At 44.8% G+C, this 26258-nt stretch overlaps 1 protein-coding gene across 1 annotated transcript; it reads left to right on the top strand.

Annotated features, from left to right (window-relative positions):
- Nucleotides 1–4268: 4268 nt before the first annotated feature.
- Nucleotides 4269–23985, top strand: UBAP1L (ubiquitin associated protein 1 like). The gene is made up of 5 exons (XM_065872944.1): nucleotides 4269–4388; nucleotides 15956–16570; nucleotides 18755–18961; nucleotides 22668–22769; nucleotides 23851–23985. Exons 1-5 carry the CDS (start codon nucleotides 4269–4271, stop codon nucleotides 23983–23985), a joined length of 1179 nt encoding a protein of 392 aa, XP_065729016.1.
- Nucleotides 23986–26258: the final 2273 nt, after the last annotated feature.

The raw sequence follows: 26258 nt of genomic DNA, 5'->3' as shown, positions 1-26258 counted from the left end.
CCACCCTCACCCCATCCCTTCAGACCCCTTCAGGGCTTGCTCTGCCTACTGAATGGGATTAGCTCTCAGCCTGAAGTTCAGCACCCTCCCCAGCTCCACCCCAATCTACCCCTTCGATCTTACTGCAGACAGCTTCTCAGCACAAAGGATATACTTGAGTCAAGCAGCTTGTCTCCCCCTCACTCTGCCCTGCCTCTGCTCCCTGGCTTAAGCTGTTCTCTCCCTGGAGTTATACTCTCCACCCAGCCTTTTCCCTGCTCACAGGCTGTTCTCCCACCCTCCAGGGTCCAGATCAAGTCCCATCTTTCCTGAAGTTTCCCCAACCCCCCATAAGGACTAGAATATTCTCCTCCCTCTGAAGAATATCATCACTTAATGATCTGTACCTCTTATTTTGTATTTAGCAGATGCAGATGTGACCGTCATTTTAGAATATGTTCTAACTAGATCACGTCTTGCACTGTAGCCCTTGCTGCTATTAAGAGGTGTTTCCAGAATCCTCAAACTCTTAAATTACTCTAGAAGCAAGTATAATGCTGAGTAGAGAATATCTGTTAGGTTGCAGGTGCTGGGGCAGAGGGAAGGAAGCAGGAGGGTGGCCCTGCACTTGCTCATTGGACAGGCAGTTCACACTTGGGACTCAGCACAACTGTGATCCTTCCCCATAGCTAAAAATTCTAATGATAGCTGAAAATGTGAACAATAAATCTGAGAATGCCAAAACTTCCTAACTTTCATGTATCCCCTACCACTCCCTACACTCAAGGTCTCCTGTAGGAACAGGTTGATGGGGCAGATAACTTACTGATCACACTGAAAGCTGTCTGATCCTGTAGCATAAAGACTCAATGCCAATATGATGGGAAATTATCTCCCAACATGGGGTGGAGAAGCCTTTTGAGTCTTACATACAGTAAGACACTGACAAAAGAGGGCAGAGAGTAGAAATGAGGGAATTAAAGGATTTGCCCATCTGGCCTCATTTGACCTCTCTGCACTCAGATTATCAACTCTACCTCCTCACATGATGCTCTCATGTGGGTGTGGTGATGACCCCAGTGACCCCGAACAGCAGGGCTTTGCACCATCCTGGTAGGGATGACATTGTATTGAGCCAGGGAGCCACTCCCTGGTGTGGGCTCCCTGCTAAGCCCTGATTATTTGCAAAATGCCAGACTGTGGTCAGGAGTCTAGATTTAAGTGTATATTATAGGCAGTCATGAAATTGAATTATGTGAATGAGTTTCGCTTTGTTTTTTAAGGCAAGAATATTTAATGTGGTCTAAAATACATAAAAAAGCAAATCCCTGGCTGTTGTGAATATAATTAAACTAACAGCTACTACACTTGATCTTAGGCAAAAGGCTCAGAAGCTATGTGTGAATTTTTAATGCTTAGATTTCAGCTTTAGTAGATATTGTTGACTAATAATAATAATTGACTTTCTCACCAACAGTGCATGAGAGTTCCAGATATTCCACAACCCCATCAACACTTGATATTGTTAGGCTTTTAAAAATTTTAACTCTTCGTGTGTGTGTGTGTGTGTGTGTGTGTGTGTGTGTGTGTGTGTAGTGTTATCTCATTGTTTCATTTTGCAGTTCACTGATGACTAATGAGGTTAAACAACTTACATGTTTATTGGCTATTTGGATATTCTCTTTTGTGAGGTGCCTGTTAAAATCTCTTGCCTATTTTGGGATCTTTTTCTTATTGATTTGTAGAAGTTTTTTGCATATATTGGATATGAGTACTTTGTCAGATATGTGTGCTACAAATATCTTTTCCCCCTCTGTGATTTGCTTTTTCACTTAATGGTATGGTGATGAATGGAAGTTCTTAACTTTAATGTAACTCAATTTATCAGTATTTCCTTTATGGTTAGTCTTTTTTGTAACCTTTTATGAAATGTTTGCCTTTATATATATATATATTTATGGCCTATATATATATATATAGGCCATAAATATATTCTCCTATTTTATCTTCAAGCTTTTTTTACCTTTCACATTTAGATGTACAGTCTATCTGAAATTGACCTTTGATTATGATATGAGGTAGAGGTCAAGATTTTTTTTTTCTAGGTGAATATCCAGTTGGTCCAGAACCATTTATTTAAAAGACCTTCATTTTCCTACTGCTTTGCAGGGCCAGTTTTGTCATAAATCAAGGATCCATATATGTGTGGATCTGTTTCTGGACTTTTTTTTTCTGTTCTATTGGTCTCTTTGTAAGCTCTTATGTCAATACCACACTGTATTAATTGCTTTCACTTTAAACTAAGTCTTGACATCTGATAGTATAAATCTTCAACTGTGTTGCTTCTTCTTCATGATTGTCTTGGCTTTTCTTGGCCCTTTGCATTTTATTTAAATTTTAGAATTAGTTTGCCAATTTACACCAAAAAACGTGGTGGAATTTTGATATGTGGGATCTATAAATCAATTCAGGGAGAATTGATATATTTACAATATTGAGTCTTACAAGCCATGAACGTGGTATGTTCCTCCATTTAATCTAATGTTTTATAGTTTTCTGTACAGAAGTCTTATAAATCTTGTGTTAGATTGAGTCCTAGGTAATTAATGCTAATATAAATGGTATCAATCTCTAATGAAAAAAATTAAAAAAATTTTTATTTTATATTGGAGCATAGTTGATTAACAATGTTGTGTTAGTTTTAGGTGAACAGCAAAGTGATTCAGTTATACATATACATGTATCTATTCTTTTTCAAATTGTTTTCCCATTTAGACTATTACAGAATATTGAGCAGCATTCCCTGTGCTAAACAGTAGGTCCTTGTTGGTTATCTGTTTTAAATATAACAGTGTGTATATGTCAATCCCAAACTCTAACGAAATTTTTAAAAGATAACATTTATGTGGTTTGTTTTTTTTATGTAGAAATACAATAGATTTTTGTATATTGACCTTGTATCCAAAGACTTGCTAAATTACCTTACTATTCTTTTGGATTTTCTACATATAAATATGTCATCTAGAAATAATGGTGGGTTGGTTTCTTTCCAATCCTTATACTTTTGTTTTATTTTTCCCTCTCTTTTTGCACAGGCTAGTACCTCCAGTGCAGTGTTGAACAGAAGAGATGATGGGGACATCTTTGTCTCATTTCCAATCTTGGGGGTATATTTTAATATTTCACCATTAAGTGGGATATTTGCTTTAAATGTTTTAGAGATTTTCTTTGTTAGGTTAAGGAAATTCTCTTCTATTCTTAAGTTGCTAAAAATGGTTTATTGTTTCTTAAAATCATGAGTGGATATTGATTTTATCAAGTGCTTTTTCTGCATCTATAGAGATAGCTAATTATACACTTTTTCATTTTTATTCTATTGATATTTATCTTTATTCCCATTGATTAATTTTGGAATGTTAATCCAGTCTCTCATTCCTGAAATAAACTCAACCTGGCAGTATTGTATTTTTCTATCCATAATTATTTTTGATAAGATTTTTGCATTTATTTTCATGAAATATCAGCCTCTAATCTTCTTGTCAGGTTTGGTATTTTTTTTTAACATTAAAAAAAATTAATTATTTTTTGGCTGCATTGGGTCTTCATTGCTGCACACGTGCTTTCTCTAGTTGCGGCGAGCAGGGGCTACTCTTCCCTGTGGCGTGCGGGCTTCTCATTGCGGTAGCTTGTCTTGTTGTGGAGCATGGGCTCTAGGCGGCCGGGCTCAGTAGTTGTGGCTCACGGGCTCAGTAGTTGTGGTGCGTGGGCTTAGTTGCTCCACAGCATGTGGGATCTTCCTGGACCAGGGCTTGAACCCATGTCCCCTGCATTGGCAAGCGGATTCTTAACCGCTGCGCCACCAGGGAAGCCCCCAGGTTTGGTCTTAAGGTGATGATGAAATCAAAACAAGTTAGGATGTATTCCTTCTTTTTTGGAAGAGTTTGTGTAGTTTGATATTTCTTTCTTAACCATTTGGGTGCAAACTTGATGAAATGCTTTAGAACTAGTGTTGCAAACCGTGTTTTGGGAAACAGTGGTCTAGAGAGCAAAACTTAAACATGAAATAGTCAGCTGCTGTCGGTTTGAATGCTCTTGTTTTATTCATTTCCTCCCTTAGGCAGCACGGGCCTTTCCCTTCCTGGCTCTGTGGGGCTCGGCTAAGTCACCACATAGGAGAGCAGTGAGCCATTTGAGACCTGAGCCTGGTCCTCAGGAATTCGCTCTCTCCCTGCCAGCAGGAGGCCTGCCCCAGCCCTACTCAGCCATCTCCACCATCTTCCTCTGACAGAATGAATGCCCTGGATGGTGTCCCCTTCAAGGTGCCCAAGGGCTTTGTGATAGGCACAGAGCCCCTCCCTGGGCCAGAGCTCAGTGTCCCAGACTGCAGGCAGCTTCTGCTGGGTTCTATGGTAAGTATATCTCTCTTTCTGTCTTCTCATCCCTGGGTCTCTGGGTCTGATGCTGAGCCTCATTAGGTCCCTTGTTCCTTGATTTTAACTGGCAGCCAGTCCTGTTCTGGTATATTCTAGGAAGTTCGGAAATAACCCAAGAGGAAAAGATATTTCATGAAGAAGGCTAGTGTCCTGGTGTTGGGGCTATTTAGTGGGTCTTATTTTAAGTTTAGAATAACTGGAAGGTTGCCTATATAGAGTAACTGAGAGTCATAGCAAGGATGCTCCAATTCCTCTGTTCTCTATCAGCCTGCTGCCAATTCTAAAATTCCACCATTAGAATCACTTAGTTGGGCTAAGATACTATCTCCAGAATCCTCCATTAAAATGCAGACAGTTACATGGGACACATCAGAAGGGATTACTATTCCACAGACCCAAAGCACATCTACCCTGGGGGCACCCTTGAGGCAACCCTTGCCCCACAGCTCACACACTGGGATATGCACCCAGTATATATGGTGGTATCACATACCCTCAGGATAAGCATGATTATTTAACTTCCAAGTGAGTCAAATTTACTTGAAGATTTAGGAGGAAACCTATTGCATTTATATTATAACACAGATGTATCATGGGGTAGAAGGCAAAATTCACATGAATTTTTAAAAAATGAAAGAAAAGGCTTGCAGAGAACTGTGGAGCTGGTGTTGGGTCTCTTGGGACTGAGTCCTCAGGCTCTTCTGTCCTCAGTCAGCGCTGTCTGTGGGCTAACTTTGTAGGAAAGTTTGAGGATCTAGTTCAGCTCTCATTCACTTTTGCATATGAGGACCTGAGGCTCAGAGAAGGGAAATGATTTGTCCAAAGATAGTGGCAGTGGCAGGACTAAAAACCAGGTCCTGACTCTAGATCATTTCCTGATAGCTAAGAGAAGGATTGGAACATGAGAGCCATCAGACAGATGATGTTCGAGGGCAAAAAAAAGGGTTGTGGGAAGTGAGGTGCAGAGAGCATAGTCCAGGAAGGAGAGGCCTGGGGAGGGTCAGGTAGAGAGGCATGAGTGGCCTCTGGGGACAGGAGCAGGAGACTTATCTGCAGACCCTGGAGTTGCACTTAAGCTCCTTAGGACCCAGAACAGAAATAAGCTTTGTAAAGCCCAGAGCACAGTGTCCAGTGGCCCACGCTCTGTGGGGCAGGAGCTCTTGCTCTCCCCAGGCAGCCTGTGCTGTGGGCCCTCTGGCAGTAGAGCCTGTATTGTTGGGAAGAGGAACTTGCTTTACTAAACTCCAGGGGAGGTAGACTATCACAACTTTTCCCTCTCTGCTGGGCTCAAGGCAAGCTGGGAAGAGGCTATTCTGAAGGTTATTTCTCCTCGAAGCAGAAATGTGTACCCTTCTGCCAAGTCTATGTCTAGTGTCCTAGCCCATGTGCTGGCCCTTGCTCCGCCTCCTATTCTCAGGATGGGCATCTGTTCTCCCTTGTGCCTGTTTCCCTTCCTGAGCCTCCATTTCTTTTACTGCTGTGGCAAATAATCAAATAGAGACTCCAAGTATGATTTACAGCCTCTCCTGGTCAGTCTTCCAAATGTACTGGGCTGTATTCCCAATGTTTGGAACTTGAAACACATTTTCCCATAGCAACAATGTTATAGCTAGTAGTTAGATTATCAGATGAACCTGTAGTGGCCTAAAGAGAAAAAAAGAAAAAATAGCTACCATTTATTGAGCATCTGCTATGCACCAGGCCCATGCTAGGTGCTCCTTATACGTTCACTCTTCTCTCTCATTTTTATGACCCGTTTAGCAGGTGGGTGTTCCTTCCTCATGGCGCAGGAAACCAAAGTTTCCACCCAGGTGACCAACAGGGTCATGTGGCTTGTAAGTGACACAGCCAGGACTCCAATGTGATCAGACCCCAAAGCCCATGTCCATTCCCTGTACCCTACTGCCTTCCCAAGGAGCCTCAACAAGTCTGTGTTTTGTTGTTTCATCATAGTTTCATCATCCCTTTAATGAGAGTTAATTTCCCTTTTGTCAATTAAAATTTTTAGAAAGAAAATATATTCATACAGTTTGAAATGAAATACATATATATACATGTATATATATGTATATATAGGTATAGCACAAGGGTCAACAAACATTTTCTGTAAAGGACCAGATAGTAAAAACTGGCAATTACTTAACTCTGCTGTTGTAGGGAGAAAGGGCCATAGACATTACAGAAAGTAGTGGATGGGTATGGCTGTGTTCCAATAACACTTTATTTATAAAAACAAGGTTGGAGGTCAGTTTGGCTCCCAGACAGTTTGCCTACCCTGAAAGAGTGAAAAGCCTTCTACTGACACCTTCCCATCTGTCCTGTCCCCACCTCTACTGGTGACCTCTGTTACTCATTTTTTAAAATGTATTCTTCTGGAGATTCTTATGTGTGTATATACAAGCAAATACAGCTATTTCCTCCTTTTTTACACCAAGGGTAGCATTTTGTATACACTGTTCGTCTTGATTTTTTTCACCTAATATATTTTAAGACCTTCCATATCAATACATAGAAAGCTTCTTCACTTTGTTTTTCACTGTATTGCGTTAAATGAATACATCGTACTTTACTGAATGAATCCCCTCTTGATGGACACTTAGGTTCTTCCCAGTCTTTTGCCATTACAAACAATGCTGCAGGGAAAGACTATGCAGATGTCCTTTTGAATTGAAGTGTGTTACCATATTGCCTTCCATAAGGGTTATATTGATTTACATCCAACCAGCGCTCTACAAGGGGCCTATACCTCAGCTCCACTCCCCAACAGAGAGTCATAAGATGTTGGATCTTTGCCCAGGGATAGGCAAATGGTATCTCAGTGTAGTTTTATTTTGCCTTTCTCTTATCCTTAGTGAGGTTGAGCAGCTTTTCATGTGTTTAAGAGCCATCTGTATTTCCTTTTCTGTGGACTGTCCGTATCTTTTGTCCATTTCCCTGTTGGGCTGTTGGTCTTTTTCTTATCTATTTCTAGGCACTCCTATATTAGTCTGTGTTATCAGAGCTGTTTTCCTTCCAGTTGTCATTTGCCTTTGACCTTGCTTATGGGGTATATTTGCCATGCAGATTTTCACATGTGCTTGTGTGTACTTTCATGGCTTCTCAATTTCAATTCAGAGAAATGTTTTCCCACTTGAGGTTATAAAGGATTTCTCTCCTGTTTTCTCCTAGTACTTTTATGGTTTCATTTCATACGATTGAATCTTTGATCCTTTTGGAATTCATCCTTGTGTATGATGTGAGGATGGATCCAACTTTATTTCCTTTCAGCTGACTAACACCATTTTTGACTAACACCATCTTCTTCCCATTGCTTGAGATGCCACCTTATTATTTACTAAGTCCCATAGATATTAATTTCTATTTCTGGACTTTCTGTTCTTTACCTTTAGTCTATCTGTGCCAGTGCCTTAGCTTTAATTATTGAGGTTTTATAATATATATTAACAGCTGGTATGGCTATTCTTATTGGTTTGTTTTTCATATTGAAATTTAGAATCGTCTTGCTTAGCTTCCACAAATCACAAGTGCTGGTATTTTTTTTTCACGTCTTTATTGGACTATAAATGCTTTACAATGTTGTGTTAGTTTCTGCTGTACAACAAAGTGAATCAGCTATATGTATACATATATCCCCATATCCCCTCCCTCTTGAGTCTCCCTCCCACCCTCCCTATCCCATCCCTCTAGGTCATCACAAAGCATCAAGTTGATCTCCTTGTGCTATGGAGCAGCTTCCCACTAGTCATCCATTTTACATTTGGCAGTGTATATATGTCCATGCTACTCTCTCACTTCATCCCAGCTTCTCCTTCTCCCCCTGTGCCCTCAAGTCCGTTCTGTACATCTGTGTCTTTATTCCTGTCCTGCCACTAGGTTCACCGCTTTTTAAAATTCCATATATATGTGTTAGTATACGGTATTTGTTTTTCTCTTTCTGACTTACTTCACTCTGTATGACAGATTCTAGGTCCATTCACCTCACTACAAATAACTCAATTTCGTTCCTTTTTATGGCAGAGTAATATTCCATTGTATATATGTGCCACATCTTCTTTATCCATTCATTTGTAGATGGACATTTAGGTTGCTTCCATGTCCTGGCTATTGTAAATAGTGCTGCAATGAACATCGTGGTACATGACTCTTTTTGAATTATGGTTTTCTCAGGGTATATGCCCAGTAGTGGGATTGTTGGGTCATATGGTAGTTCTGTTTTTAGTTTTTTTTTTTTTTTTTTTTTTTTTTTTTTTTTTGTGGTACACGGGCCTCTCACTGTCGCGGCCTCTCCCGCTGCGGAGCACAGGCTCCGGACGCGCAGGCCCAGCGGCCATGGCTCACGGGCCCAGCCGCTCCACGACACGTGGGACCCTCCCGGACCGGGGCACGAACCCGCGTCCCCTGCATTGGCAGGCGGACTCCCAACCACTGCGCCACCAGGGAAGCCCTGTTTTTAGTTTTTTTAAGGAACCGCCATACTGTTCTCCATAGTGGCTGTATCAGTTTACATTCCCACCAACAGTGCAAGAGGGTTCCCTTTTCTCCACACCTCTCCAGCATTTATTGTTTGTAGATTTTTTGATGATGGCCATTCTGACTGGTGTGAGGTGATACCTCATTGTGGTTTTGATTTGCATTTCTCTAATGATTAGTGATGTTGAGCATCTTTTCATGTATTTGTTGGCCATCTGTATGTCTTTTTTGGAGAAATGCCTATTTAGGTCTTCCACACATTTTTGGATTGGGTTGTTTGTTTTTTCAATATTGAGCTGCATGAGCTATTTGTATATTTTAGAGATTAATCCTTTGTCAGTTGCTTCGTTTGCAAATATGTTCTCTCATCCCGAGGGTTGTCTTTTCATCTTGTTTATGGTTTCCTTTGCTGTGCAACAGCTTTTAAGTTTCATTAGGTCCCATTTGTTTATTTTTGTTTTTATTTCCATGTCTCTAGGAGGTGGGTCAAAAAGGATCTTGCTGTGATTTATGTCATAGAATGTTCTGCCTATGTTTTCCTCTAAGAATTTGATAATGTCTGGCCTTACATTTAGGTCTTTAATCCATTTTGAGTTTATATTTGTGTATGGTGTTAGGGAGTGTTCTAATTTCATTCTTTTACATGTAGCTGTCTAGTTTTCCCAGCACCACTTATTGAAGAGGCTGTCTTTTCTCCATTGTATATTCTTGCCTCCTTCATCAAAGTTAAGGTGACCATATGTGCATGGGTTATCTCTGAGCTTTCTATCCTGTTCCATTGATCTATATTTCTGTTTTTGTGCCAGTACCATACTGTCTTGATTACTATAGCTTTGTAGTATAGTGTGAAGTCAGGGAGCCTGATTCTTCCAGCTCCGTTTTTCTTTCTTAAGATTGATTTGGCTATTCGGGGTCTTTTGTGTTTCCATACTAATTGTAAAATTTCTTGTTCTGTGAAAAATGCCATTGGTAATTTGACAGGGATTGCATTGAACCTGTAGATTGCTTTGGGTAGTATAGTCATCTTCACAATACTGCTTCTTCCAATCCAGGAGTATGGTATGTCTCTCCATTTGTTTATGTTATCTTTGATATATTTTATCAGTGTTTCATAGTTTTCTGAGTACAGGTCTTTTGCCTCCTTAGGTAGGTTTATTCCTAGGTATTTTATTCTTTTTGTTGCAATGGTAAATGGGAGTGTTTCCTTAATTTCTCTTTCATTGTTAGTGTATAGGAATGCCAGAGATTGCTGTGCATTGATTTTGTATCCTGCAACCTTACCAAATTCATTGATTAGTTCTAGTAGTTTTTTGGTGGCATCTTTAGGATTTTCTATGTATAGTATCATGTCATCGGCAAACACTGACAGTTTTACTTCTTCTTTTCAATTTGTATTCCTTTTATTTCTTTTTCTTCTCTGATTGCCGTGGCTAGGACTTCCAATACTATGTTGAATAATAGTGGCGAGAGTGGACATCCTTGTCTTGTTTCTGATCTTAGAGGAAATACTTACAGTTTTTCACCATTGAGAATGATGTTTGCTGTGGGTTTGTCGTACATGACCTTTATTATGTTGAGGTAGGTTCCCTCTATGCCCACTTTCTGGAGAGTTTTTATCATAAATGGGTGTTGAATTTTGGCAAAAGCTTTTTCTGCATCTATTGAGATAATCATACAGTTTTTATTCTTCAATTTGTTAATATGGTGTATCACATTGATTGATTTGCGTATATTGAAGAATCCTTGCATCCCTGGGATAAATCCAACTTGATCATGGTGTATGATCCTTTTAATGTGTTGTTGGATTCTGTTAGCTAGTATTTTGTTGAGGATTTTTGCATCTATGTTCATCAGTGATATTGGTCTATAATTTTCTTCTTTTGTGATATCTTTGTCTGGTTTTGGTATCAGGGTGATGGTGGCCTCGTAGAATGAGTTTGGGAGTGTTCCTCCCTCCACAATTTTTTGGAAGAGTTTGAGGATAGGTGTTAACTTTTCTCTAAATGTTTGATAGAATTCGCCTGTGGAGCCATCTGGTCCTGGGCTTTTGTTTGTTGGAAGATTTTTAATTATAGTTTCAATTTGATTACCTGTGATTGGTCTGTTTATATTTTCTAATTCTTCCTGGTTCAATCTGGGAAGGTTGTACTTTTCCAAGGGTTTGTCCATTTCTTCCGGGTTGTCCATTTTATTGGCATAGAGTTGCTTGTAGTAGTCTCTTAGGATCTTTTGTATTTCTGTGGTATCAGTTGTAATCTCTCCTTTTTCATTTCTAATTTTATTGATTTGAGTCCTCTCCCTCTTCTTCTTGATGAGTCTGGCTAAAGGTTTATCAATTTTGTTTATCTTCTCAAAGAACCAACTTTTAGTTTTATTGATCTTAGCTATTGTTTTCTTCGTTTCTATTTCATTTATCTCTGCTCTTATCTTTATGATTTCTTTCCTTCTACTAACTTTGGGTTTTCTTTGTTCTTCTTTTTCTAGTTGCTTTAGGTGTAAGGTTAGAATATTTATTTGAGATTTTTCTTGTTTCTTGAGGTGAGCTTGAATTGCCAGGAGCTTCCCTCTTAGAACTGCGTTTGCTGCATCCCATAGGTTTTGGATCATCACGTTTTCATTGTCGTTTGTTTCTAGGTATATTTTTATTCCTTCTTTGATTTCTTTAGTGATCTCTTGGTTATTTAGCAGCACACTGTTTAGCCTGTATGTATTTGTGTTTTTTACTGTTTTTTTTTCCTGTAATTGATTTCTAATCTCATAGTGTTGTTGTCAGAAAAGATGCTTGATACAATTTCAATTTTCTTAAATTTTCCAAGGCTTGATTAGTGACCCAAGATGTCATCTATTCTGGAGAACGTTCCGTGTGCACTTGAGAAGAAAGTGTATTCTTCCACTTTTGGGTGGAATGTCCTCAAAATATCAATTAAGTCTATCTGATCTACTGTGTCATTTAAAGCTTGTGTTTCCTTATTTATTTTCTGTCTGGATGATCTGTCTATTGTAAATGAGGTGTTAAAAGTCCCCCACTATTATTGTGTTACTGTCAATTTCTCCTTTTATGGCTGTTAGCATTTGCCTTATGTATTGAGGTGTTCCTATGTTGGATGCATAAATATTTATAATTGTTATGTTTTCTTCTTGAATTGGTTCCTTGATCATTATGTAATGTCTTCCTTATCTCTTGTAACAGTCTTTATATTTTTTAAAAACTTTTATTTATTTATTTATTTATTTATTTATTTATTTATTTATTTTTGCGGTATGCGGGCCTCTCACTGCGGTGGCCTCTCCCGTTGTGGAGCACAGTCTCCGGACGCGCAGGCTCAGTGGCCATGGCTCACGGGCCCAGCCGCTCCGCGGCATGTGGGATCTTCCCGGACCGGGGCACGAACCCGTGTCCCCTGCCTTGGCAGGCAGATTCTCAACCACTGCGCCACCAGGGAAGCCCTATTTTTATAAATTTTTAAAATTTATTTTATTTATTTGTTTTTGGCTACATTGGGTCTTTGTTGGTGCGCATGGGCTTTCTCTAACTACAGTGAGTGGGAGCTACTCTTCATTATGGTGGCTTCTCTTGTTGTGGAGCACGGTCTCTAGGTGTGCAGGCTTCAGTAGTTGTGGCATGAGGGCTCAGTAGTTGTGGCTCACAGGCTCTAAAGTGCAGGCTCAATCGTTGTGGTACACAGGCTTAGTTGCTCCACAGCATGTGGGATCTTCCCGGACCAGGGTTCAACCCCGTGTCCCCTGCCTTGGCAGGCAGATTCTTAACCACTGCGCCACGAGGGAAGCCCCCAACAGTCTTTATTTTAAAGTCTATTTTATCTGATATGAGTATTACTATTCCAGCTTTCTTGTGATTTCTATTTGCATGGAATATTTTTTTTCTTTTTTAAAAATAAATGTATTTATTTATTTATTTTTGGCGGTGTTGGGTCTTCATTGCTGTGCATGTTCTTTCTCTAGTTGCGGCGAGCAGGGGCTACTGTTCATTGTGGTGTGCAGGCTTCTCATTGCGGTGGCTTCTCTTGTCGCGGAGCATGGGCTCTAGGCATTCAGGCTTCAGTAGTTGTGGCACGCAGGCTCAGTAGTTGTGGCTCACGGGCTCTAGAGCGCAGGCTCCATAGCTGTGGTGCACAGGCTTAGTTGCTCCGTGGCATGTGGGATCTTCCTGGAGCAGGGCTTGAACCCATGTCTCCGGCATTGGCAGGCGGAACCTTAACCAGTGTGCCACCAGGGAAGTCCCCAACAGTCTTTATTTTAAAGTCTATTTTATCTGATATGATAATTGGTATTCCAGCTTTCTTTTGATTTCCATTTGCATGGAATATCTTTTTCCATTCCCTCACTTTCAGTCTGTATGTGTCCCTAGGTCTGAAGTGAGTTTCTTATAGACAGCATATGTAAGGGTCTTGTTTTTGTATCCATTCAGCCAGTCTGTGTCTTTTGGTTGGAGCATTTAATCCATTTACATTCAATGTGATTATTGATATATATGTTCCTGTTACCATTTTCTTAATTGATTTGGGTTTGTTTTTGTGGGTCTTTTTCTTCTCTTGTGTTTCCCACTTAGAGAAGTTCCTTTAGCATTTGTTGTAAAGCTGGTTTGGTGGTGCTGAATTCTCATAGCTTTTGCTCGTGATTTCTCTGTCAAATCTGAATGAGAGGGCTTCCCTGGTGGTGCAGTGCATAAGAACCTGCCTGCCAATGCAGGGGACAGGTCCTGGTCCAGGAAGATCCCACATGCTGCGGAGCAACTAAGCCCATGCGCCACAACTATTGAGCCTGTGCTCTAAAGCCCACAAGCCACAACTACTGAAGCCCACATGCCTAGAGCCCATGCTCCGCAACAAGAGAAGCCACTGCAATGAGAAGCCTGTGCATCACAACGAAGAGTAGCCCCTGGTCGCTGCAACTAGAGAAAGCCTGTGTGCAGCAATGAGGACACAACACAGCCAAAAATAAAAAAATAAAATAATTAAAAAAAAAGACTCATTAGCCACCTTTCTTTTAAAAAAAAAAAATCTGAATGAGATCCTTGCTGGGTAGAGTAATCTTGGTTGTAGGTTTTCCCCTTTCATCACTTTAAATATGTCCTGCCCCTCCCTTCTGGCTTGCAGAGTTTCTGCTGAAAGATCAGCTGTTAACCTTATGGGGATTTCCTTGTATGTTATTTGTTGCTTTTAATATTTTTTCTTTGTACTTAATTTTTGATAGTTTGATTAATATGTGTCTCCGAGTGTTTCTCCTGGATTTATCCTGTATGGGACTCTCTGTACTTCCTGGACTTGACTATTTCCTTTCCCATGTTAGGGAAGTTTTCAACTATAATCTCCTCAAATATTTTCTCAGACCCTTTCTTTTTCTCTTCTTCTGAGACCCCTATAATTTGAATGTTGGTGCATTTAATGTTGCCCCAGAGGTCTCTGAGACTGTCCTCAATTCTTTTCATTCTTTTTTCTTTATTCTGCTCCCTGGCAGTTATTTCCACCATTTTATCTTCCAGCTCACTAATCCATTCTTCTGCCTCAGTTATTCTGCTATTGATTCCTTCTAGAGTATTTTTAATTTCAGTTATTGTGTTGTTCATCACTGTTTGTTTGCTCTTTAGTTCTTCTAGATCCTTGTTAAACATTCCTTGTATTTTCTCCATTCTGTTTCTGAGATTTTGGATCATCTTTACTATCATTACTCTGAATTATTTTTCAGGTAGGTTGTGAACTTCATCTTCATTTATTTGGTCTTGTATGTTTTTACCTTGCTCCTTTGTCGTAACATATTTTTTTGTCGTTACTTTCTTTTTTTAGTGGATGGGGCTGTATTCCTGTCTTACTGGTTGTCCAGCCTGGGTCTTTGTATCCTTTTATTCCTTAAGTCCTGTTGACTGTCTCATTATCTCTCAGTCTCTTTCTCTCCATGACTGCCTCATCAGTTCTGAAGTTGTCTTTTTCACTCCTCTGTCCTTCACAACCCACTTACTTTGCTCCAATCTCTTTCTCTGTCCATTTATTCTGCACACAATTACAAATATCCCCTTGGGGCCAGAACTGCCCTGGGCCCTGAGAATACAGAGAGAAATAAGATACACTCAGGGAGCCACACTTAGAACAGCTAAGTTATGTTCCTCTCTCCAACATAGAATCATTCACGGGTGGGAGGGGGCAGTGCCTGTCTACCTTTCTGCCTCTCATTTTCCCCCCACACACCACTTCCCCCAGCCTTAAGTGGCCATCATTGAGCACTGAAATTGCCTTTTGAGAATATTTATATTTTTTAATGGAGTTTTATATTTCCAGTTCTAAATTTTAATGGTAGGTACCGGGAATATTTTATTTTTGCCTCATTTACAAACTCTCAATTTAGGTTATTTATGTGGGCTCCAGATTTATTTTTTAGTTGGCTTGATCTGTAGTGGAGAAAGCACTACAGTCAGATGGACAGAGGAATCCCAGCTCAACTACTCACCACTAATCTGACCACCAGCAAATCAAATTTTCTGAGCCTCATTTTGGTAATCTGGAAATAGGAATAACATTAGGACCTAGTAAGTAGAATTCAACAAAAATTAGCAATTTTTACATTTCCTGGGCCCCAAAGTAACCTTGGATGGCAGCGAATGGGATGGGGGCAAGTACCACTCCACAGAGAGGTTGGCAGGCCTGGGCCGGCCTCCAAGGCCAACTGCTCAGTGACAAATGATTCTGGGCTCAAGTGAAAGCTTCTTTGCTAAGAACAAGTTTTGTTGGAGAATTTTTTTAAGCCCCTGTTGTTCAATTATATACTGAATGGCAAAGGGACTTAGATATTTGTTTTCACTGTTTCAGTCTATTAACCTATTCCTCACTTTGTCCTTCCTGCACAGTTTGCCGTTAAATTGTTATTGATATCCATCCACCCCAGTGCTAGCTAAAACTAAGGGTGAGGGTGGGCTGCGATGAATGCCTGGGGCTTAGAATCAGAAACTGTCCAGGCCTGGTGAGTCTATGCCTGAATAGATTCCCCAGAGGCCAGAAGGTAGGGGTGCGCCCCCGGCCCTGGTTTGCCTGGCGGAGCCTCATTCGGCCTTCTTTCCGCAGTATGACTTCAGCCTGGAGAGGAGGGCACTCTTCTGGGTGGAGGCTGTAGTCCGGGGACCCTGCCAGGTCCAGTGCGACGCCCCGGGGGCAGCTTCAGCCCCTCCCGCCTGGCTCTTGCTGGTCAGCCCCGAGCAAGGGCTGGAGCCCATGCCTGCCGCAGCGGAAGGTCCTGAGGCTAGACCGCAGGAGCATCCTGAGAAGGAAGAGGTGGAGGAGAAGGACCAGGATGAGGAAGAAGCCTTCTCTGCCATGGAGGAAGAGTCGGATCCCTGCAGCCCCCAGCTCAGCTCCTCGGCGAGCCCCAGCCTGAGCCAACACCGGTGCTCGCTGGACGTGCTGCGCGGCGTGAGGTCAGAGCTGGCCGGGGCGCGGCGGCGGCTCTCTGAGTGCAGGCTGGCCGCCCGCCCCCGCAGTCTCCTGCACCGCATCCGCCACCGAGCTCTGAGCCTCTGCCCTGGCCCCGCGTCACCCCTGGGCCCGGCACTCCCGCTCCCCAGCGCCCCAGTGCCACCCCCGGGCCCCGAGACATCGCTCCCCAGCACCCCTGTGCTGCCCCCGCGGCCCTCCACGGCTGGCGCCGTGCCCCCGCTGCGGAGCCACAGGCCCGTGGTTGCGGTAAGGAAACTGCCCCCTTGGCCGAGGCCACATCTCAGCAGTGAGGCCCCCGCAGTCTGGGTCTCCGGCCTTGTTCGAAGCCTTGGTCCCCTCCTCTTCGTGCGCCTCCTCCCTACCTGCTCTCACCTGACCCTATACCATGCAGTCCTTCCTGTGGCCCTTTGCCTAGAATATTCCCTGCTCATAGGTCCCTAATCCCTGTTTCTCACTGTGCCTTCTTTGCTTCTATTAGGGTGCATGTCACAATAATTGTAATTACCCAACATCTGTCTGTCTCTTCCAATGGAATATGATTCTTCTAGGGCAGCGATCGCATTTATGTTTGTTTCCGCAGCACCCAGCAGCACACTTGGCCCATAGGGGGTGCTCAGTGAATGTCTGTTGAATCAGTGAATGTGGCTCAGATCTAGGGCTTCCCACCCAGCAAGGCTTGCTGTAGGATGAGTGAGGGGAAGGCTCAATCAAGGAATATTCACTGTACAGTCACTTCCTTCAAGAGACTGGGTTGGAAGAGACCAGGTCAAACTCACAGGACAAGGAGAGTTGGGCGAGGAAGTGTGAGACAAGGCAGCACTCTACAGTGGGAGGAATCAGGTATTGAGAGAGAGGTGAGGGTTGCTGCAGGATGGGAAGGCTTCAGGACAGAGGATGTGTACCAAGAAGAACTGGGAGCAGATATGAACATATGGTGAAGCCAATGAAGCTTAAGCCTCAGGCCCCTCACTAGCTCCTTCCAAGGCCTTGTACATAGTTTTGTATCCGTAACTGTGTCTTTTTTCTTTAAGTGGTCCAGATTGTGTAAGTATCAAACTCCACAAAACCTGGATCTGGAACAGATGGGTTAGGTCAGGATTAGTAGCAGGAGGTGGCAGTTAGGCACAGCTTTCTTCCCCCCAGCAGTTCCACAGTCAGGCGAGGAGATGCAACAGAATAAGGCCGAGGTGAAATTAAATCCAAAAGACAGATTCAAGGTCTGGCATTTCCCACTCACTGCTGTGTGAGCTTCGGCAAGTCACTGAACTGCTCTGAGCCATCTCTTCTCTACCTGTAAAGTGGGCAGCAACCCCTCACACAGTTATTTAGAGCGAACAGAGAAGAGACTGTGTAAACTGCACAGGCCACGCCCACATCACGGACTAGCTGCCGATGCCAGGATGGCTCTTCCCTGGTCCCAATTAAATTTACTCTAGCAACAATCCTACAGCGGGGTTGGGGGGAGGATGGGGCAGATGTTCTGAAGGGGAGGAAACTGAGGCAGAGAGCAGGTAAGAATCTTTTTCAAGGTCACAGGAGTAGACTCAAATCCTAAGATTTGCATGTTTTTCACCTGGGGTAAAGAGCAGATCCTAGGATGAGGTCATGGCAGGGAAACCCCTGAGAAGATGAGGATGGGTGGGGAATTCACACGTCACATGCACTCTGCTCCTGAAGTCAGGGCAGCAGCTAGGCTTTTCTTGGGGCGGAGGGGACAGGGAGGTATGTTCGGGGTTAGCAGATAGGTGCTTCTTCATGGGGGACGGGTTAGGGGTGATGCCAGCCAAACCAATTGAAATGCCTTCAAGCCACACTCCTTAGTCCAGGGTCTGTGTGGGTTTCCCCAACACCACAGCTGTACCCAGTTCCTACCCTACTCCATGCCCAGCCAAGCTCCAGCCAGCCAAACTCAAGAAGGAAGATCTGGCTGGGAAGATCACCCCTGCTTCCCCCTTACTAAGGTTTGGGGTAAAGAACCCTGGATTTGATTCTGAGTAGGGTTCAGGTCCCAAAAGTGTGTTGCTTACCAGGTCATTAAGTTGTCTGAACCTTGACTTCAATATCTGTAAAATAGAATGAGCCTATCATATTTCTCTTTCAGGGTTGTTTTAAGCAGTAAGTATTATCATCTACTGGCAGTTTCTGTATGCCAGGCCCTTTGCTAATCAGTTTTCTCACCTTGTCTTATTTAAGCCTTGTAATAACCCTGTGAGGTATCTGGTATAACTGCATCCACTTTACACATGAGTAAACTGAGTAAACAGTGGAGAGCTGGGATTTGAATCCAGGTCTGCAGGACTCCAAGCTCCTCAGAATATTAGCCCCTACACTCTGTAGAGAGGGTGGTACATAAAGGCATCTTTAAAAATGTCCTGCCTAGCCAGGTGTCACCTCCATGGTAACTAACACATCCACTTGTCTGTGTTTCAGTCCCTGAGCCCGCATACCTGCCTGCCACCTCCTGGGCAGGAGCCCCAGCCTCTCGCCACCCACAGATTGCACCCTGATTCTGCTGACTTGCTGTCCGCCCTGAGCCAGGAGGAGCAAGACCTCATCGGGCCAGTGGTCGCCCTGGGGTATCCCTTGCACAGGGCTATCATGGCTCTACAGAAGACTGGGCGGCAGAGCCTGAGCCAGGTGAGTGGAGGACCCAGAACTGGGGGGCTGTGGAGCTGGAGCCCAGTGAGTGGCCACGCTCTTTTTATCTTCAACTTGAAGATATTTTATGTTTTTCTCTAGAGGCAGAATTTCAGCTTGGAATCAATTATTGGGGGTTGTGAGCAAGTTTCTAGACCCTAATGCTACCACCTCCATAGGAGTTTATCAGGAATCCCCATACCTACTTGGGGAGTCTCAATATTCTACTCCTGTCCCAGTCTCTGCCCCAGATACAGAAGACTGGAACTTTGGGCAGCCACAAATCTCTCCAGAGCTGCCCGATAACACTTTCTGCAGCAGGAGAGATGTTTTATTCCTGTGTTGTCCAATACAGTAGCCACTAGCTATGTGTGGTTACTTGAAATATGGCTAGTGTGACTGAGAATTCTAATTGATTGTAATTAATTAAAATTTAAAGGTAAATAGCCACATGTGGCTACTGGCTACCGTATTGGATAGCACAGCTCTAACCACTTCCCTCAACAGTTTATCCGTACCCATACCCATCTCTCTCTCTTTCCATCTACCCATCCATCAATCTAGTCATCAGTATTTGCTGGGCACTTCTTGGGTGTTCAGATGCAGCTAGGAGCTATGGGGAAAACCAGTATTGTAGGTTAGGTTCCCCAGGAAGCAGACTCCAATGGAGTTTGGCATACAGGATATTTATTAAGGAGACCCTTGGGAACAACTTCTGGGTAAGGGAAATGACAGAAGCAAGGATGGGTAGAGGGAGAGGTTGAGCTTTGTAGACCCAGTGAAAGCCAACTCCACAGCTTGGAAGCATATATGGCCCTTCAGAGTTGTCCTAATTGGGGATGAGATGGTCAGGCCTTCATACTTCTACTTCAGTCAGTCACCGTTGTGGGAAGAGGGTGACTTGAGAGAAGTGATTCTCTGTAGCTAAGGCAGTTCCTGAAGGGACAGATAGTTTCTGTGTGAGAACCTTCCAGGGCAGCACCTTAGGCTGATCTGAGATTTAAGAAGTTGCCTCCACCTTCAGCTGCCGCTGAAAAGCCAGGACCTTGGCCAAGAAGCTCTCCAGGAGGGCTGTGAGGGGCCAAGTCCATGGTAGGGACTCTGACATGCCTCTTCAGTCCCTCCAGACCCTGTGACAAGGCTGGGGTCTCGGGCCATCACTGTGGGGGTCTGAAGATTAGCTGGAGGCAGCACAGGGCACTGGCCTCCCTGTGGGTGGGCTGGGAGAATCTCACTGCATCAGGAACGTTGTGTTTCCAGACATAGACTGACCACCTGCCTGGTGAATCTTCTCCCAGTGAGCAGTCAGGGGCCAGGCACTAAGGGGTGGGCCTGAAGGGCCATTGGATGACTTCATCTATCCTCCCCCACCAAGTTAGTATTCCTCTCTGTTCTGTGAAGCTCCACCATTAACTGAGCATCTCCTTTAGGTTCACAGCCCTTCTCCCTTTGAAAGACAAACACTACAGTAAATCCTTTTGAAAAGAGATGAACGACGGATGGTCCAGGAGGGGGGGCATCAGGTGATAGAGACAGGGCACTTGGAAGAAAGAAGGAGAGAGGAAAAGATACAAAAGATAAGCTTTGTCCATCACTCCTTCCCTCCTTCCACAAGGATCGATGTGTCTACTGACTGCCTGCAGGACAGGTGTGGGTGGCATGTGTGAGGGTCCATAGGCCGGGCCCAGACTTGCCATGGGACTCTAGGCACATCAGGTCCCCTCTTTGAGCCTCACTTTCCCCATTCACAGAATGGAGGGGAATATGTGTTTATAATCAATAACTGCTGGAGGTCCCATCCTGGAGTCTGATGGTGACATCCTCACCTACTGTGGGGCCTGAGATAGGCCTGGTAACTGACCAAGCAGGAGAATCCTTACAAATGCAGATTCTCAGGACCTACTCTGCAGAGTCCCAATCAGTGGATCTGGAGTGGGCCCAGGGCCCTATCATTTTAAAAGATCTGCAGATGGTTCTGATATGCATGGTTCTGATATGCAGCCTGGCTTGGGTCTACTAGTGTGGACTGACTCAGAGATTCTCAACCTTGGCTGCACACAGGAATCACCTGGAGAGCTGTAAAAGTCCCAGTGCCCAGGCTGCCCCCCTGACCAGTCATATCAGGGCCTCTGGAGGTGAGCATCAGCAGTTTATGGGTAGTGATACTGAGGCACCAGTCGTTTTAAGGCTCCCAGGTAGCTACAGTCAGCACCAAGGCTGAGAACCTTTGCTGTCGATGAACCAAGAGGTGAAGGGAGCATCCCCCATCTGCCCTGCCCCTGTTTTCACCTTCGGAAACCCTGTCTACCTTCAAGCCAGCTCAAAGCCCCTCCTCTAGCAGCTAGCCCCCCGATGGACAAGGCACTGGCCAAGAGGTCAGGTGATCTGAGCCCTAGTCCTGGGACCTGGGGCAAGCTGCCCGCCCTGCCTAGACTTCAGTTTCCTCAACTGTGCAAGGAGAGTTTGGTTGGGTGGTTTTCAAAATGTGCCCAGAGCAGGGTCCCTGAGGTGGGGGCACCGGACTCTGGGCTCCCTCCACCTCCTTCCCACAGTTCTCCCAGAGCAGCTTCAACCTTACCCTGTTACTGTTGAAGCCCCCTGGTGCTTGGACAGTTCAGAAGCTAAAACAATTTGAAAACCATTAGTCTATTATGATCTGTGTTTTCTGCCCAGTTCTGAAGGTCTGCAGAAACAGGCACTCATGTTTTCCTGTATCTGGTTTATCGCCCCACTGAGCTGTAAGCTCCCGGAAGGTAGTTCTTAATTCATTTTATAAACACAGCATACGTTTATTGAGCTCCTTCTGCCTGCCTGCCATGCTGGGTTCTAGGAACACAGTGGTGAACAAGACTGACACAAGTCTTCCCTCGTGGAACAAAAAGTTAGTGGATGAGAAAGACAGTAGAGCAATTACAAAGCTGTATGTGAGGGGAAGCATGGGGTGCTGTGGGAGCACCTGGTGGAGATGGGGGGTGGGGAGAGGCTCCCCAGGGAAGAGGAGTGAGGCTGGCCTTGGCCTTGGAACCAGATGTGCAGAAGTCTGGGGGTGCTGAGGGAGCGGCTGGGCTGCTGACAGAGGTAAGCTGGCCACTGAAACTGGATTGGGAGGTAGCACTTTATGCTGAGGGCAAAAGTAGCCCCTGATGACTAAGCAGGGAGTGGCTGGAAGAGGTGTTCCTCCCTGTGGGTCCTCCACTGTCCCCTCCCCTTTCCAGCGCTGGTGCAGGACTGTTGCAGAGAGTGGGGCCCACGGGGTCCTGGATGGCAAAGATGTTATGTGTCTGGCGATGGGTGGGGTGCACAGCTGTGTGTGGGAGAGGAGGTTATCTTCTCATAGGTGGGTGCTCACCAGGGAGGCTAAGCATCCTGGGTGGGTGGTGGGTAGATACCCATGTTTGAGCCCTGGCCCATTCCCCACTTAGGTTCTGGGAACACCTTAGCCCACCCTGACAGCCCTCTTCCTGGATTCCAGCCCCCAGCTTGGGACAGTTGGTGAGGCTTTGCTATCCACCTGTCCCCAGGGCAGGCCTCTGACCCTCTTCTGTTAGCTCGTGGGTCTCTGGGGCCACGTTGTGTGTGGCAGGTTGCCCAGTCAGCCTGGCCCTGAGCTCAGCCTTAACGAGGCCCTTGGGTGCCTCCTCCACCCCATCTGCTGCCCCTGCTACCCCTCTTAACCTCCTTCCCTCTGTGCACCTTTCCTGCCCAGTTTCTCAGCTACCTAAGCGCCTGTGACCGCCTATTGCGACAGGGCTACGAGGAAGGCCTGGTGGATGAGGCCATGGAGATGTTCCAGTTCTCCGAGAGCCAGGTCAGCAGGGCCTCCAGCCTGGGCCCCCGGGGAGGGGAGGTGTGGGGTGCACACACGAGCCTGGTGTGCTGGGGAGGACCAGTGCCAGAGCCGGCCTGGGGACCACAGGAGACAGCCTGCTTGCTCAGCCCTGGGGAGAAGGAGACAGCCCAGGGAGATGGGGCACGGGGAAGGCAAGAGGACCCAAGGGGAAGGGGAAGGGGAGAGGACCCAAGGGGAAGGGAAAGGGGTAAGGGAAGGGGAAGGGGTAATGGAAGGGGAAGGAGTAGGGGAAGGGGAAGAGATAGGGTAGGGGAGGGAGAAGGGGAAGGGGAAGGGGTGGGGAGGATGCAGGAGGGAGGGCTTTTAGTGTTATTTAACTGAATCAACACAACAAACATTGACTTTCACTCCTTGTCAGACACCCAGACAGGAGCCAGATAGGTAGCAGAAAGGTGCTTGAACTCTGTGCTCAGGGAGTGTGCCACCTACCTGGAAACCCAGAATGCATGCGGCTGTGGTCCCAGTAGGAGGACATTCTAAGTGCCTGATGAATGTGACCTGTCCACAACTGGCAGTTGGCTCAGGCCAGCAGTCTTCACAGAGGCTGAGGGAGGGATGCAGGGGTGGGAGAGATGCCGAGGAGAGGAGCGGGGAGGGGCAGGGAAGTTTCAAGCACTGGGGCCAGAGGAGGAAGGCAGGCAGAGGCTGTGCTGTGTGAGACCTTGGCAGGGTTTGGGGCCTGGACAGAGACCCTGCGCTGTGCATCCTCTGGGCACCAGTATGCAGCCTTCCTCTTCCTGCCCCAGCGCAGCACCCGAGCACAGGGAGTCAGGAGTGAGCCAGAGTGGGGAAGGAAAGCCGCACAGAGAGAGCTGGCAGCCTGGCTGGGCTCCCCTTCCTTGGCACAGGAAGGGAGGTTTGAGCCCATGTCACTGAGGTACAGGAAAACCACAGGTGCTGCCCAGGATCAGGCTCACCTGGCCTGTGGGGGTCACAGCTTTCTGGGGGTATGTACGGTGGCCACCTGGGAGGGGGCTCCCCAGGGCAGAGGCCCAGCCTCACAGAGTCCCCCACGCCCTCTCTGCCTCCTGTTCCTCAGGCAGGGGAGTTCCTGCGCCTCTCAGAGCAGTTCAGCGACATGGGCTTCCAGCAGGACCGGATCAAGGAGGTGCTGCTGGTCCATGGCAACCGCCGTGAGCAAGCCCTGGAGGAGCTGGTAGCCTGCGCCCAGTGACCCTGGATGCACCTCGCGGTGCCCACGCATCCCTGGCAATCCATCCTGACTGTATTATGAAGACCACATAAGAAAAACAAATTGATGCATACTCATTGTAAAAATGCAAATGATGCCAAGGGTGGGAATAAATACTGTAAAGGAGGCAAAACTTTAGCCATCTTAGGATTTCAACTGGGGCTCTTTAACAAAAAGATAGATTAACAAGAGAAAAATAAAAGTTTATTAATGCATGTGGCACACATCATGCCTGAGAAACTTCAATGAAAAGTAACCCAAAGTAGCAGTTTAGAACTCTGGCTTATATAGCATCTTCAACAAAGAACAATAAATTTGTAGAGAAATGACAGGACAAAGGAAAACAGTTTTAGGCTTCCAAGGATGGCAAACTGTGGGAAGGTAAATATATGGGAGGGAGGTAATGGAGTAAGGTTTGTTTGTAGGCTCCCCTGGTACATTTCTGGGCTGACAAGAATCTGTCTCCAGAAAAGGAGAATTTATATCCTGCCTTTAAGCAGAAAAGAGGGGCAGGGTAGAGAGAGCTTTTCCTGCATTTGCTGCTTCTTAATTGCCTTCAGCTCAAAATAATTATGTCAAAGAGGCATATTTTGGGGTGACAGTCTGGTTTCTTTCAGTACCAAAAGAATCAGCTAAAAGAGTTGAAAGTGGTTCCTTGCGGGGAGGGGCAGATGGAGTTGCATAGACGAGGAACTGTCTTCATATAAGCTGTGTAAAATGACCTATATTTGATTCTTTAAACTAAGGGCATTAGTAACTTTGAGTTTAAGAAAATTAAAACAAATAAATGATGTGCAGTTCTTTGGGTCCTGTAGGTTTCTGGTCTTGGGGTGCAAAGAATATCTAACTGTGGGTCAGAAGACCTAATTCTGATTTTGGTTCTGCTGATGAATGGCTCAAGGCCTCTTTGGGCCTAAGTTTCCCTAGGATAAGTGGAGTGATTAGCCCTGACTGCTAGCCATAAGAATGCCCTGGGGAGTTTGTTAAAATGTCCAAGGCCCCACTCCTGGATAATCTGATTCAGAAAGTCCAGCTTGGCAGCCCTTGGGAATCTGTTTCGTTATTATAAGAAGCTCTCTGGAGATTCTTTTTCTTTTTTTAATTGATTTTTTGGTTGTTATTGTTGACCCCCTTCACCCATTTCCCCCCCTTCCATCCCCCACCTCTGGCAACCACTAATCAGTTCTTTGTATCTATGAGCTTGTTTTTATTTGTTTCTTTGTTTTTTAATATCCCACATATGAGAGATCATACAGTATTTGTCTTACTCTGTCTTACTTATTTCACTTAGCATAATACCCTCAGGGCCCATCCATGTTGTCATAAATGGCAAGATCTCATTCTTTTTTTACAATGAATAATATTCCATTGTATATTTACACCACAGTTTCTTTATCCATGCATTCATCACTGGACACTTAGGTTGTTTCCATATCTTGGCTCTTGTAGATAGTAGAGCAATGAACATGGGGATGCAGATACCTTTGCAAGTTAGTGTGTTTTTTTTTTGCGGTACACGGGCCTCTCACTGTTGTGGCCTCTCCCGTGTGGAGCACAGGCTCCGGACGCGCAGGCTCAGCGGCCATGGCTCACGGGCCCAGCCGCTCTGTGGCATGTGGGAACCTCCCGGGCCGGGGCACGAACCCATGTCCCCTGCATCGGCAGGCAGACTCTCAACCACTGCGCCACCAGGGAAGCCCCAAGTTAGTGTTTTTGTTTTCTTTAGATAATATCCAGAAGTGGAATTGCCAGGTCATATGGCAGTTCTATTTTTAATTTTTTGAGGAACCGCCACACTGTTTTCCATAGTGACTGCACCAATATACATTCCCACTAACAGTTCTCAAGGGTTCCCTTTTCTCCACATCCTCACCAGCACTTGCTATTTCTTGTCATTTTGATAATAGTCAGTCTGACAGGTGTGAGATGGTATCTCATTGTGGTTTTGATTTGCATTTCCCTGATGATTAGTGATACTGAGCATCTTTTCATGTACATGTTGGCCACCTGTATGTCTTATTTGGGAAAAATGTCCTTTCAGATCTGCCCATTTTTTAATCATATTGTGTGTTTTTTTGCTGTTGAGTTGTATGAGTTCTTTATATATTTTGGATATTAGCCCCTTATCAGATATATGATTTGCAAATATTTTCTCTCATTATGTAGGTTGCCTTTTCACTTTGTTGATAGTTTCCTTTACTGTGCAGAAGCTTTTTAGTTTGATGTAGTCCCACTTGTTTACTTTTGCTTTTGTT

The sequence above is a fragment of the Phocoena phocoena genome, chromosome 2 (assembly GCF_963924675.1).
Source record: "Phocoena phocoena chromosome 2, mPhoPho1.1, whole genome shotgun sequence".
NCBI lineage: Eukaryota > Metazoa > Chordata > Mammalia > Artiodactyla > Phocoenidae > Phocoena > Phocoena phocoena.
Note: the sequence above shows the minus strand (reverse complement) of the source record. Positions and strands in the feature narration are given on the sequence as shown.

Coding starts and splice junctions, on each gene's coding strand:
- UBAP1L (XM_065872944.1), top strand. CDS start 4,269: ATGAATGCCCTGGATGGTGTCCCCTTCAAGGTGCCCAAGGGCTTTGTG. Junction 16,571..18,754: donor GCCACAGGCCCGTGGTTGCG/GTAAGGAAACTG, acceptor TCTGTGTTTCAG/TCCCTGAGCCCGCATACCTG. Junction 18,962..22,667: donor GGCGGCAGAGCCTGAGCCAG/GTGAGTGGAGGA, acceptor TTTCCTGCCCAG/TTTCTCAGCTACCTAAGCGC.